This window comes from Myodes glareolus, chromosome 3 (genome assembly GCF_982192425.1).
Source record: "Myodes glareolus chromosome 3, mMyoGla1.1, whole genome shotgun sequence".
Classification (NCBI taxonomy): Eukaryota; Metazoa; Chordata; class Mammalia; order Rodentia; family Cricetidae; genus Myodes; species Myodes glareolus.
The window spans coordinates 38,119,676-38,133,027 of record NC_142028.1 but is presented as its reverse complement, the minus strand read 5'-3'; the positions used below and the strand labels follow the sequence as shown (position 1 = coordinate 38,133,027).

At 42.3% G+C, this 13,352-nt stretch overlaps 1 protein-coding gene across 17 annotated transcripts in view; it reads left to right on the top strand.

The window, feature by feature from the left end:
• Positions 1 to 5,397, top strand: part of Setd5 (SET domain containing 5) — a 79,849-nt gene extending 74,452 nt beyond the window's left edge. For all 17 annotated transcript variants that reach the window (XM_087904437.1, XM_087904439.1, XM_087904438.1 and 14 more), the window contains 4 exons: positions 119 to 417; positions 1,576 to 1,709; positions 2,123 to 2,211; positions 2,807 to 5,397. In XM_087904437.1, the coding sequence (XP_087760563.1) occupies positions 119 to 417; positions 1,576 to 1,709; positions 2,123 to 2,211; positions 2,807 to 3,415 (1,131 nt within the window). In that variant the 3' untranslated portion in view covers positions 3,416 to 5,397. The remainder of the gene's footprint in view (positions 1 to 118; positions 418 to 1,575; positions 1,710 to 2,122; positions 2,212 to 2,806) is intronic.
• Positions 5,398 to 13,352: the final 7,955 nt, after the last annotated feature.

The window sequence follows — 13,352 nt, the reverse complement described above, 5'->3', positions numbered from 1 at the left end:
AAAGGTTGTCCTAATTGATGCCTGCTTTGTTTGCATGAGTTGCTACTGCTTTACCCAGAACTCTTCTTGTCCTTGTTGCCTGTAAGCCACACTAATGATATTTTTTTTTCACATCTAGGTATCCTTGCTAGAGTACCGCAAACGGAAACAAGAAGCCAAGGAGAATTCTGGTGGGGGAAGTGACTCTTCACAGAGCAAAAGCAAGTCTGCAGGAGCTGGGCAAGGCAGCAGTAACTCTGTTTCTGACGCTGCCGCCCATGGTGTGCAGGGATCCTCAGCCCGAACCCCCTCATCCCCTCACAAAAAATTCTCCCCATCTCATTCCTCTACATCACATTTGGAGGCGGTAAGCCCATCAGATTCCAGGGGCACTTCTTCCTCTCACTGCAGACCTCAAGAAAACATCAGCAGTAGGTGGTAAGTTTATATTTAATTAGCTTTATAATTAAATTCAGGTAGGAAATGTTCATTCGGATTGTTCCCAGTTTTACCTAAAATGTAACTTAACTTGAAACAGACAACAAATTTGTTCTCTGTCCTGTTCAGCTAGTTAGTATAGGCCACATCATCACCCTTCAGAGTCTCACCAGACAGTGTGTAGTTGTGGCTACCTATAAGCAATTTTATTACAGGGTTCCGTGTCCTCATTGTATGAAAAGTAAACAGTCCAGCCAAGTATGTATACATACATGCATATGGAGGTCAGAGGACTTCCAGGAATCAGTTCTTTCTTGCCAACTCCAAGTTCCTCTAATTCCAGAAGAACTCTGTCCCATGTAGATAACATATGCAGAGCAATAAGATACTCTGAAAGAACTTCTCTGGTTTAGGAAATAACAAAGAAAACAAACTAAGTAGTACTGATAACAAGTTCTGGGTATTGGATGAATTAGGAATTCAGGTTAGTTTTGTTTTCCTTTGTAATTTTTTGAGGCAAGGGCTCACTCTGTAGCCCAAACTGGCCTTGAACTCTTTGATCCACCTGCCTTTACTTGCTGGGTGCTGGGATTATAAATATGTGTTACAGTAACCCAACTAGGGGTACTCATATTTTTCCTTTTTTCAGAGGTGGGATGGAGGAGGATACATTGACGTGGTACATTTGGAGGCCCACAGTCAACACTGGGTGCCTGCCTCTACCACTTCCCACCTTATCTTATAAGACAGGATCTCTCATTGAACTTGGAGTTCGCTGATTAAGCCATGAGCTCCAGGAATCCTCAAGTATGGGAATCTTGAAATGAAGAAATGAGCATGGGAAAGAAGAGACAAAGTTTCAAATTATTATATTCATTAGCCTAAGAATTCTATATTAAATTACGATATATGTTTCAGGAACACAGCTTCTCGAGGAGAAAATTTCAGATATGAAACAGTACTGTGGCAAGCCAGATGGTGGCGCATACCTTTGAGACAGAAGCAGGAGGATTTTCTGAGTTCAAGGCCAGCCTCGTCTACAAGCCAGGCCAATGAGGCTGTCTCAAAAGAAAAGAGAGAGGCTTTACTACACCATCTTTGTCATGGTTACTAGTTTCAGACTCTTGGCTCTTAACTCTGAAACCTATACCTTTGCAGGATGGTTCCAACATCAGTTGAGCGACTCCGAGAAGGAGGAAGCATCCCTAAAGTTCTCCGAAGCAGTGTGAGAGTGGCCCAAAAGGGAGAGCCCTCTCCCACATGGGAGAGTAACATCACAGAGAAAGAGTCAGGTGAGCAAAGGTCTACAGTTCACAACTGCTGGGATAAAGGGAGTCCATTTCTGACATGCTTAAGCTCTATGCTAGTTTTCAGCTCAGTCTTGCTCTTTGAGTTACAATATTCATGAGATCTAGCATTGCCTGCTCTCTGTCTGCTCTTTTCCCAAGGGATACTTTTCTGTAACTCTCATCTCTCCAAAGTTCCAGAACTCCACCTCCATGAAGGATGAAGAGAAAGAAGGAGACAAGAATAAGATGAGGCATTTAAAATTTAGCGCATAATTAACCACTTACTTTGCCCTCCTGACATACTGCGCTCATTTTATCACAGAGGGCAGCATGTGTTGATAACATTTGATGATTTGACTGGATGATGTCTATATGTATTCTGAGAAATTAAAATTGATTTTTATAATGCATTCCAGACCCTGCAGATGGAGAAGGCCCAGAACCGTTGAGCTCAGCACTCTCTAAAGGAGCAACTGTTTACAGCCCTTCCAGATACAGCTACCAGGTAAATCAAGAGACTGCTGAGCTCTAGGGACAGGGCTACCTATGGAACTTATTAGATGCTATATTCCTAGTCAAGATACACTGTCAGCTGCTGACATCTCATGGTGTCAGCAAGTTCTGTAAGACAGCCATTTGACAACAGTTGATATCCTTTAAAAAACATTTTCAGGGGGCTAGTAAGATAGCTCAGTGGGTAAGGGCACTTGTGATCAAACCTCATGGCCTAAGTTTAATTCCCAGAACCCACACAGTGTAAGGAAAGAATGGACTGCTTCTTTTTGACCTATGACTTCCGTATTAGTGTTGTAGCACATACACTTAAACCACTTTTTAATGCAAAGAATAAAAATAGAATGTTGTAGCCAGATGGCTACACCTTTAATTCCAGCACTTGGGAGGCAGAGACAGATGAATCTGTAAGTTTGTAGCCAGCCTAGTCCACAGCATGAGTTCTAGAACAGCCAGGGTTACACAGAGAAACCCTGTCTCAAAAAACCAAAATGATAATAATAAAATAAAACTAGAATGTTGTAAACACTACCCACTGTTGACGGGATTGTGTTGTTTTCTTTTGCTTTCCTCTCTACTCGTCGAAGCTCCTGCAGTGTGACAGTCCACGGACAGAATCGCAAAGCCTCCTTCAGCAGAGTTCGTCCCCCTTCAGAGGACATCCCACCCAGTCTCCAGGATACAGTTATCGAACTACTGCACTGAGACCTGGAAACCCCCCCTCTCATGGTTCTTCAGAATCATCCCTTTCTTCCGCATCCTACCCTAGCCCTGCCCACCCTGTGTCCACAGACTCATTGGCCCCATTTACGGGGACTGCAGGGTATTACAGCAGCCAGCCGCATTCTGGAAACAGCACTGGCAGCAATCTTCCGAGGAGGAGCTGTTCTTCGAGTGCTGCTAGCCCTACCCCACAGGGCCCCTCAGACTCACCAACCTCAGACTCGGTTTCTCAGCCCAGCACAGGAACACTGAGTTCCACCTCCTTTCCTCAGAACTCTAGGTCATCATTGCCATCAGACTTACGGACTATCAGTCTGCCCAGTGCTGGGCAGTCAGCTGCCTACCAGGCCTCCAGGGTATCTGCGGTTTCCAATTCACAGCACTACCCACATCGTGGGAGTGGGGGTGTACACCAGTACCGACTCCAGCCACTGCAAGGGTCAGGAGTCAAGACTCAGACAGGACTTTCCTAGGGCTTCTGGATATGGGCAAACTGAACTTGATGAGCCCATAGCTGCTTCCTTCCAGCTGCCTCTGGAACCAAGGCCGAGCATATTGCTGGGGAAGAGGGGTACAAGGTGCCAGAGGAATGGGTCTGGTCAGCAAGAAATAAGACTTGTGGTCGTGACTGGCCTCCGGCCCTGGAGAAAGATGTAAATCTTGTCTGAAGCAGAGACTATAAAGAAGTTTCTCCCTGCTGTAAGGGTACATTGTTAACAAGCAAATGGTGTTCCGATTAGTAACGGTTCTAAGTGCAATGACTTGTGTTGAAGCCTATGTCTCCCATCCTTGCCTGTAGCCTGTAGTCACTTGTGCAGTAAGGACATCTTTTTCAATAAAAAAAAACAAAACTTTTTTTTCTTTTCAAAAGAAAAAAGTGGAAAGAGCCAATCTCAAAGCCCCAAGCCATCTGAGTAGTGTTAGGGTTTTATGCACTTAAGGAAAAAAAAAAGGTAGGTATGTAGTTTGCTGTGAGACAACCATTCCAAGAGCAGGTGCATGGTCAAGGTGTGTCCACCAGGAGTACTCCCTACCTTTGTCTTAAAGGAAGTGGGCAGAGAGGAATGCTTGCCACCTACTCTGAGGCTTGCCTGGCTCTCTAAGAAGAGCTAGTGGTCAGCTTTTGGTTATTTGGGAGCAGATTGGGGTGGGTTGGGCCCCAGCTGTTACCATCTCACTCCTTCCCTCATTTCAGTGGCTTAATAATAAATAGCCCAGTGAAGTCAGCAGAGAAGGAGGTGGTCCCGTTTAGGAAGGATCCAGTGGTCTGGGGAACCTTCGAATTTTAATTTTCCTATTCCCAGTTAATCAGGAGTTGCCGTCCTAAAAGCAGGACTGCTCCATGACTGAGAAGCATGCACTCATGACTGCAGGGTAAGAATGGGGCAGATAGGGTTGTAGAGTGGCACCGACAGGGCTGTGATTGTGTGTGGGGTCTGCCCCACATTTCTTTAGGGGATGCTTACATGAGAGTGGGCAGGTGAGAGTTAACAAATCACCCATACCCCTAACACTGTTCTGGATGAGAGACAAGAGCAGACTGGCTTCTCCCCATCAGTGCATTGTGCCTGCTGTACACCCCTGGAGGAGCCTAGAGCCAGCCCAGGTGGGGTACACAATCTTTTTAAATTCCATATGGTTGCCAGCTTATTTCTTTCACTTGTTTACTGTAATACCTGGCGTGTTTTTATTTATCTAATTTTGTATTCAGCTATAACCTTGGTAGGGTAGCGAGTGTATGACAGTGTGATCCCTGGTGCTGCAGTGGACCGTACTTCTTTTGGACAAGATATACTGTGAGTCTCCCTCCTTACCTCTAATCTGTTTTCTTTCCCATTCCCCAGCCTCTTTCATCTCCTTCTTTTCTACCCTGACCTACAACTATCATATGCACAGTCTTCTCTCTTTGTGTGTGACTGTTACAAAATTTCACTTTTCAAAATTGAAATCAGGTGTTTGCTCAAATGAGGGGAGATTTTTCTGTTGTGGTTTTAGTTTTTTGTTTTTAATGCTGAACCATCAGCATAGTACTTTTTCTTTTTTTTTTTTCCTTTTTTTTTCTGTTTTGTTTTCCCCCACAAACCCATCAGTCTGGGAGAGCATTGGGAGTGGAAATCATGTTGCCTGGGATGCCGGTTTCTTTGTATATTATATAAAACGTATGTAAATGTCTCTCCATTTGGGCTGGGGTTTGCATTCTCCCCTTGGCTTTTAGCCAAGGGGAGAGGCCAGCGGGCAGGCGGCCCTCACCCTGCCTGGCACGTGCAGAGACCCCAGCCACTTTGTGTGGGCAGGGTGCTGTCAAGACCAGACCTCTGGGGGGGAGGGGGGAGGGGGGACTCTTGGAAGGGAAGGAGCATTGCTTCTTCCTCAAGTGGAGTGTTTACACCTTGCTGTAACATTTGAACTTTCACAAGAGATGTAATAATTTTGATAATAAAATTCTTAACCATAATCATTATAATGTTGAGAATATGTTTGTTCAGTTCTGGAACATCACTTTCCCTGATTTTAACCTTACCTGACCAAGTGCAAAGTGGTCCCATGTCCAAAAGAGTTGCTCTTAGTGCATTTCAGCCAGCAGTCCTAATTCGTCTTCCTCGGGCCATCTGGGATTGGTATCAGGCCAATGTTAATGAAATCTACAGTATTAGAACATACCTTTGGAAGCTGACTTGACTTGGAACAGTGTCCTGTCATTTACTCAGCAGTTAGTAAATGGTGTCACTTATTTAAAGGCAATACTAGACATTATTTGTGGTACGAAGTGTATTGTGCTGATAAAATGGATATGGGTCTGAAAAAGCAGGGTCTTTTCTCTCCTACTTATGTTCTAGTAAACCAGTGTGTAATTTTAATATTTAGTATTATGTTATTGCATTGTTTTTCATGATGGCACCAAAAGCATAAAAACGGAAGCCCCTGTCCTTTCCAAATCCCAACAACAGCTTTGGAAACCCAAGTAGACAAACCTCTTGTCACTGTCAGCAGTCCAAGACACTGACTCCAGAAGCATCCACAATAATCTTAGAAGAGCACCTCAGGAAAACAAGCAGTCACACATTGCTACTGAGCCTGCAATGGTAAGTGTCGAAGCCAGTAAGCAGCAGATGGAACTGATTGTGAAGCAGCTCTACGACCTTGATCTGCCTAAGGTCAGTACTCTGGTTAGACAAGGCATGCATTCAGCTGGTTCCTAGCTCTGGTGTCAGCAAAGTTGGGATCCTCTAAAGCCCTTGCATGTGGCATATATCCCAGGACAGCTATGAATGTGGCCCAATACACTCGTAAACCACAGCATCATGCTGCAGTGTCAAGAGGTGGATACCTCTGAAAAAAACAAGGTAATTTGAGTTATAAACTTTTTCACCATTACAAAGGAAAACACCTCAGTGCTATTGTTTTCAGGACAGGTGTCTAGAGTGGTTGAAAGACTGGTTTGTTTAATCAGGAAAATCTCCTAGGAGTTAGTTGACACTGAAACCAAGACATTAGTGATGATGAGGGAGTCATTGGATGGTGCTGGTTATTTCAGGAAGTGTAAGCTCCATTAGGAAAACCTTGGTTGAGATAGAACTGGGAAAGGGTTAACTGAAGATCCAGAGATAGGATGGAGGAGATGGGGTGAATCATGCTGTCTGCTACTTTACTCAGCTCTTTAGAGCTGTATAAAAGCAACTGTAGACAGTATGTGACCCAACTCCAGAAAAGGGCACTTCAGAAGAGGTAGGTGGGAGGTTAGATAATGGCCTGTAGGCTGTAATTTGTGGTCTTGAAATGTAAAGGTCTTTAAAGTGTCCACATTATAAGCGATGTGGAGAGTTTGCAAGGTTTCAAGCAGAAAAGCAGTGTACTATATGGTTGCTGTTTTCTTAAAATACTCTTAAGATTGTCTTGATCTTGTTGAGGGAAAAATTAATAGAAACTTGAGAAAACAAAGAGTGTGGTGGTGTTGTGATGGCTATTCTTGGTAGTCAACTTGACTACATCTGGAATTAACTGAAGTATAAAAATGGAAGGCATACCTGTGAGAGATTTTTTGTTTAATTTGAAGTAGGAAGATCCACTTCTAATATAGATCTTTCATATAAGAGGGCATGCCTTTAATGCTGATCTTTTGAGCTGGGAAAAGACATGCCTTTAATCTAGAATTAGAGGCAAGTAGACACACCTTCAATCTGAGCCACATAGTCTGCTGGGATACTATATAAGGACCTGGAAGAAGGAAGCTTTTGTTCTTTGCTTGCTTGCTCTCACCTCACTAGCAAGTCCATTTCTTCATTGTCATTGGAGCCTACTTCAAGATTCCAGTGTATACTAAAGATCCACTGAAACATTCAGCTTTGTGAATTGAGCAACTATTGAATTCTTGGAGCTTGCATTCACACCTAGTCATTGTTGTATTAACTGGACAACAGCCTGTAAGTTAATCTAATAACTCCCCTATATAAATATAGATTCAATCTTTAAGTTCTGTTACTCTAGAAAATCTTGATTATTAATACAGCAATCTTCTGTTAAATGGCAATGCTGGAGCTGAAAAGAAGCTGGAATCAGGTATGTTTTACAGTTACACAGCAGAATTTGGCAGTGGGTTTGGTTGGCAGAAGTTTGCTCAGTATCTCTAACCAATTGTGTTTTGCTGAGTGTGTAAGGTATCAAACGTGGTGTACTTGCTGGTTTTGTGTGTCAACTTGGCACAAACTAGAGTCATCAGAGAGGAAGTCCTCAGTTGAGGAAATATCTCCATGAGATCCAACTGTCAGGCATTTTCTCAATTAGTGATCAGTTAGGGAGGGTCCAGTCCATGGTGATTGATGCTATACCTGAGCTGGTGATCCTGGTTCTTGAAGAGTAGGCTAAGCATGCCAATAAGCAGCACCTCTCTGTGGCCTCTGCATCAACTCCTACCTCCAAGATCTTGTTCTGTTTGTCCCTGACCTGACTCCTTTAAGTCAAATAAACCTTTCCTTCCCAACTTGCTTTTGGTTCATGGTGGATTGTTTGCTTGTTTGTTTTGATTTTTCAAAACGAGGTTTTTCTGTGTGACACCCTGGCTATCCCGAATCTCATTTTGTAGACAAGGCTGGCCTCAAACTCACAGAGATGCACCTGCCTCTGCCTCCTGAGTGCTGAGATTAAAGACCTGCGCCACCACCACCCAGCTGGTCATGGTGTTTTGTTGCAGCAATAGAAACCCTAAGACTCATGATAACAGTATCGTTAGTAAAGTAAAGCACTCAGAAAGTAAGGGTGGTGGTTTGAAAGAAAATGGCCCCAAAAAGGAGTGTAGCACTATTAGGAGGTGTGGCCTTGATGGAGTAGGTATGGTCTTAGAGATCTCACTGTGGAGGTGGGCTTTGAAGTCTCATATGCTCAAGCCATGCCCAATGTCTCAGACTACTTCCTGTTGCCTACAAGATGTAAGACTCTCAGCTACTTCTCCAGCACTATGTCTGCCTGCACACCATCATGTCTTACTGTGATGATAATGGACTGAACCTCTGAACTGTAAGCCACCCCAATTAAATGTTTTCCTTTATAAGAGTTACTGTGGTCATGGAGTCTCTAAAGAGCAATAGAAACCCTAAGACAGAAGTTGGTACCAGAGATTAGGGTATTGCTGTGATAGGCCTGACTTGATTTTATTTATAAGAATTTGGATTTGGGGAATTTGGGTTAGAAAGCAGTGGGATGCTTTAAACACTGCTTAATGGGCCTTACCAGTAGGAGCACAGAAGACAGAAGTGCTTAGCTTGATTTGAACTCCGGAGGAATGGCTCAAAATGTTTCAGAGCAAAATTTTAGTATGTTACCTAGAAATCATTCTTGTGATATTTTGGGGAAGAATATGGCTGCTTTTTGCCTGAGAAGTTTGCCTGAGGCTAAAGTGAAGAGGTTTTGGTGGGGGTTTTTTTGTTTGTTTGTTTTTTGTTGTTGTTTTGTTTTGTTTTGTTTTTTTGGATTAATTCCCTTAGTAGAGGAATCCTCAAAAAAGCCTAGTATAATAGTGTTAACTTTAATGAAAATACATAATGAAAAGGAGCAAGCTAAAGAAGAAAAATATTTGAGGAGAAAGGGAGCACAAGTGATGTGGAATTTCCCTCTATATGCTATGAATGCTTTATTACCATTGCTTAATAAAGATACTGCTTTGGCCTATATCAGGGCAGAATATAACTAGGCTGGAAGAGATAGTGAGAGAGAGTAGGTTGAATCAGGGAGACACTGTGTATCTGCCAAAGGAGAAGGATGCCGGAATCTTACAGTAGGCCACAGCCTTGTGATACACAGATTAATAAAAATAGCTTAAGACGTAAGAGCTAGCTAGGAATACGCCTAAGCTATTAGCCAAACAATGTTGTAATTAATAGAGTTTTGGTGTAATTATTTGGGTCTGGGTGGCTGGGAAACCAACACGCTGGCTCCATTTACACACCAGAAAATGTAATGGAACTAAGTCCTGTATTCAAGGAGATAAAGATAAGCAATGGAATAAAGGGAATGTAGACCTCAGCGTAAGAGCCCAACCACCTAAGATTCTAACTAGTGAAAAGGAATTAAAAGCTTAGCACCAGGTGTGATGGTGCATGCCTTTAATTCCAGCACTCAGAAGACAGAGATGGATCTCTGAATTTGAGGCCAGCCTGTTCTCCAGAACAAGTCCCAGAACAGCCAAGCTTAGGCAGTGAAGGAAACCATCAAAACCAGAAAGTTGGTAAATATGTGAATGAACAAGCGGGTCATGTTCCAGCCCCAATAAGCAGCAAAACTTGGCAGGTTTGGCCACAGGTTCTGGAGTTAAGGATAGAAGAAAGGAGTTATGGAATTTGCCTCTATCACTAAGGAAAGCCTCTGAGACCAGGCCTGTGTCTGTGGTAACCCTAAATGTAGGTCTAGAGAGGACATTGTGTAAAGCTGTTAAGTTGAAGCCTGTATTAACCTTGGAGACCCCAAGATATTGGAGATGCCAGAGTTATGGAATACCTGCTGAGGAGAGCTACTAACGGGGAGTGGAACCAGCCCAAGAGAAAGAAGTGTGAAGTGTGTTGCCATCAACAAATCTAATGATGTTTGAGATCCGAAGAGTAGTCTTGTTTGTTTGTTTTTTAAGGTTTTTTGTTGTTGTTGTTGTTTGGTTGGTTGGGTTTTTGTTTTGTTTTGTTTTTTTGTTTTTTTAGGCAAGGTTTCTCTGTAGCTTTGGAGCCTGTCCTGGAACTCACTCTGTCGCCCAGGATGGCCTCGAACTCACAGAGATCCGCCTGCCTCTGCCTCCCGAGTGCTGGGATTAAAGGTGTGTGCCACCACCACCTGGCACTGAAGAGCATTTTGACATCAGACAAGGAGATGCAGAATTTGGAGTTTGTACAGCTGGTTTTTGGTCTTGTTTTGGGCCAGTATTTCCTCACTATGCTCCCTTCTCTACTTTGGGAATGGTAATGTATATTCTGTGTCATTATGTGTTGGAGATATGTGATCTACTGTTTGGTTTTGGTTTTTTATAGGGGATTACAGTTAAGGGATTTTGTGAATCTCAGAAGAGACTTTGAACTTTGGACTCTTAAACATTGTTGAGACTGATAGAGTATAGGTACTTTGGAGTTGGACTAAATTCATTTTGTATTATGGTTTTGTACAGTGTTTGGGGGGCCAGGGTTTCACTGTGTCAGAGGAGCAGCAGGTGGCAGTTTAAGTTCTGGTGTCAGCCCACCAGGCAGCAAATCCCCCTAATGGGTGAATCATAGATAAGCAAGGCAATGAGACCACAGAGTGTCTTTTGCTTCTGCTGTGCAGTTACATGTTGCTGCTGCCATCTTTCTCTGGTATTAGGCATAGTGTGAGTGGGTATGAGAAGATCCCCATTGCCTGTAATGTATGTTTATCTCATGGAAACATCCCATTTTACTGGGCATTTTTACCTGTGGATTATTATGAAGATTTCTTCTTAAACTGTACTGACTAATTGATAATAATATTAGTTTAAATAGAGTTTTGATGATTAAAAACATGTACACGAAAATGCCACACAGCTAGGGCCTATGAGTTTCAACTAAAGAACTGCATAGATCACAGTGGAGGTTAATGATGAAGGGAAACAGCTGAGTCCCAGGAGCCAGACTGGCTCAAATTCTTTTAACCTTAATGTTGAAAGATACATACTCAGGTTTGGTGTGCATCATAGTTAAGACAAAGCCTTAGAATAACTTCAGGTTAGGTTAGATGTTTTGATAATAGGATTGAGATGAAAAAGTTCACAAGGGCAGATAGCTTAGTTATAGATTCATTAGGTTAGGGTCAGAAACATAAAACCGCCTGATTAATACTAGCTGACGTATTTTCCTTGCTAGGATTGGTTGGTGGTCAAAGATGATTAATTCCTTGCACCCACTCACTTTTGCCCTCAATCTCCTGATATAAAAAAAAAATCAATGAGTGGGTATGCACCCTAAAGATTTAAAGTAGAACTGTTTTTCATGTATAAAAGTTTAGGTTTGTGATTCCTTTCAGATTTCCTTTCAAAATAAGTAATAAAGTGATTGTCCTTTCTTTGTAACCACAAAAAACAGCCTGTCAGTAAAAGACTTGACTGAGAAGATTACTTTGCTTGTTTGCATTCTGTTAATCTATAACAAATGTCTTGGGTGTGAATGTATATGGGTTCTTGGGATAGTTTATTTTTTACCTATAATATGTAAAATGTTTAATCATGTAAGGAATATGGGTAACATGCTATTTTTTACTTGTACTCATTGTAATCATTCACTTGAAAAATGGAATATAACCACATTGTAATTATTATATTTTCTGAAAGATTTTGCTGGAGAGTATAAGCTATAAGGGAAAGAATAAAGATAGAGTTAGAAGGAGAATATCAAGAGAGACGGAAGGGATATTTCTGGATAGAGATAAGAAAAGAGAATATAGAACACAGAATGAAGACTACAGAATGAAGGAGGAAACCATCAAGAAAGTATGTGTCTTTCCCCTTACCCTCTCAGATAAAAAAAAGTCGCAGTGTGCTCTCTCGGTGAACTTCCCTTTGAACCCTATGCTGCAAGAGGCTGATCCCCCAGTCAGCGAAAGAATGGAATGCGGTGGTTTGAAAGAAGATGGCCCCCAAAGGGTGTAGCACTTTAGGACATGTGGCCTTATTGGAGTAGGTAATGTTGGAGGAAATGTGTTATGGTGGAGGTGGACTTTGAGATCTCATATATGTTCAAGCCACACCCAGTGTCTCAGACCTGTTGCCTATAAGATGTAGGACTCTCAGCTACTTCTCCAGCACCATGTCTACCTGCATGTCACCATGACCCGCCATGATGATAATGGACTGAACCTCTGAACTGTAAGCAAGCCACCCCAATTAAATGTTTTCTGTTATTAGAGTTGCCATGGTTGAGCTGAGAGATGGATCAGAGGTTAAGAGCACTGACTGTTTTTCCAGAGGTCTCGAGTTCAATTCCCAGCAACCACATGGTTGCTCATAACCATTTGTAATGAGATCTGGTGCCTTCTTCTGGCCTGCAATGATACACGCAGGCAGATGCTGTATACGTAATTAATCAATAAATCTTAAAAAAAAAAAAGTTGCCATGGTCATGATGTCTCTTTACAGCAGTAGAAACCCTATTTCTAAATCCTAAAGTTGGATTCCTACTGCATCTTGGAGAAGATAACCTAAGAATATCTAGAAAACCTGTCACCATTCACCACCTAATTCTGCCTCAGGTGAGAGGAAATTAAGTTGTATGGTTTTAGCAGGTGTGAAAGTGCACGCCTTTAATTCCAGCACTTGAGGCAGAGGCAGGTGGAATTCTGTGAATTCAAGGCCAGCCTGGTCTATAAAGTGAGTTTCAGATAGCTAGGGCTGTTGTTACACAGAAAAATCCTATCTTAAAAAAACTAAATAGAGGGGACTGGAGAGATGGTTCAGCGGTTAAGAGCATTGTCTGCTCTTCCAAAGGTCCTGAGTTCAGTTCCCAGCAACCACATGGTGGCTCACCACCATCTGTAATGAGCTCTGGTGCCCTATTCTGGCCTGCAGACATACACACAGACAGAATGTTGTAGACATAATAAATAAATAAAATAAAATAAATAAAACTTTAAAAAAAACTAAAATAGAAACAAGCAAACAAAAAAAAAAAACAGGAAAAAAATCCCAACAAATCACCAAGTGGTTTTATGTTCATTGTAATATTTGTCATGAGTATGTATGGGAGTCAGGCCAGACACTGGAATGTAGCATGAATGCTAAAAACCCAGAAACAGATATCAAGGTTCAAGATGAAGAAAAGTAAAGCAATCAAGCCACTAGAGAGATCATACCTCTACCAAGGTTCAAATAAAGGGGTTATCCAGCAATGCTCTCCACCAACCTCAGATTCCATACTCTAGTGAGTTCCCCTT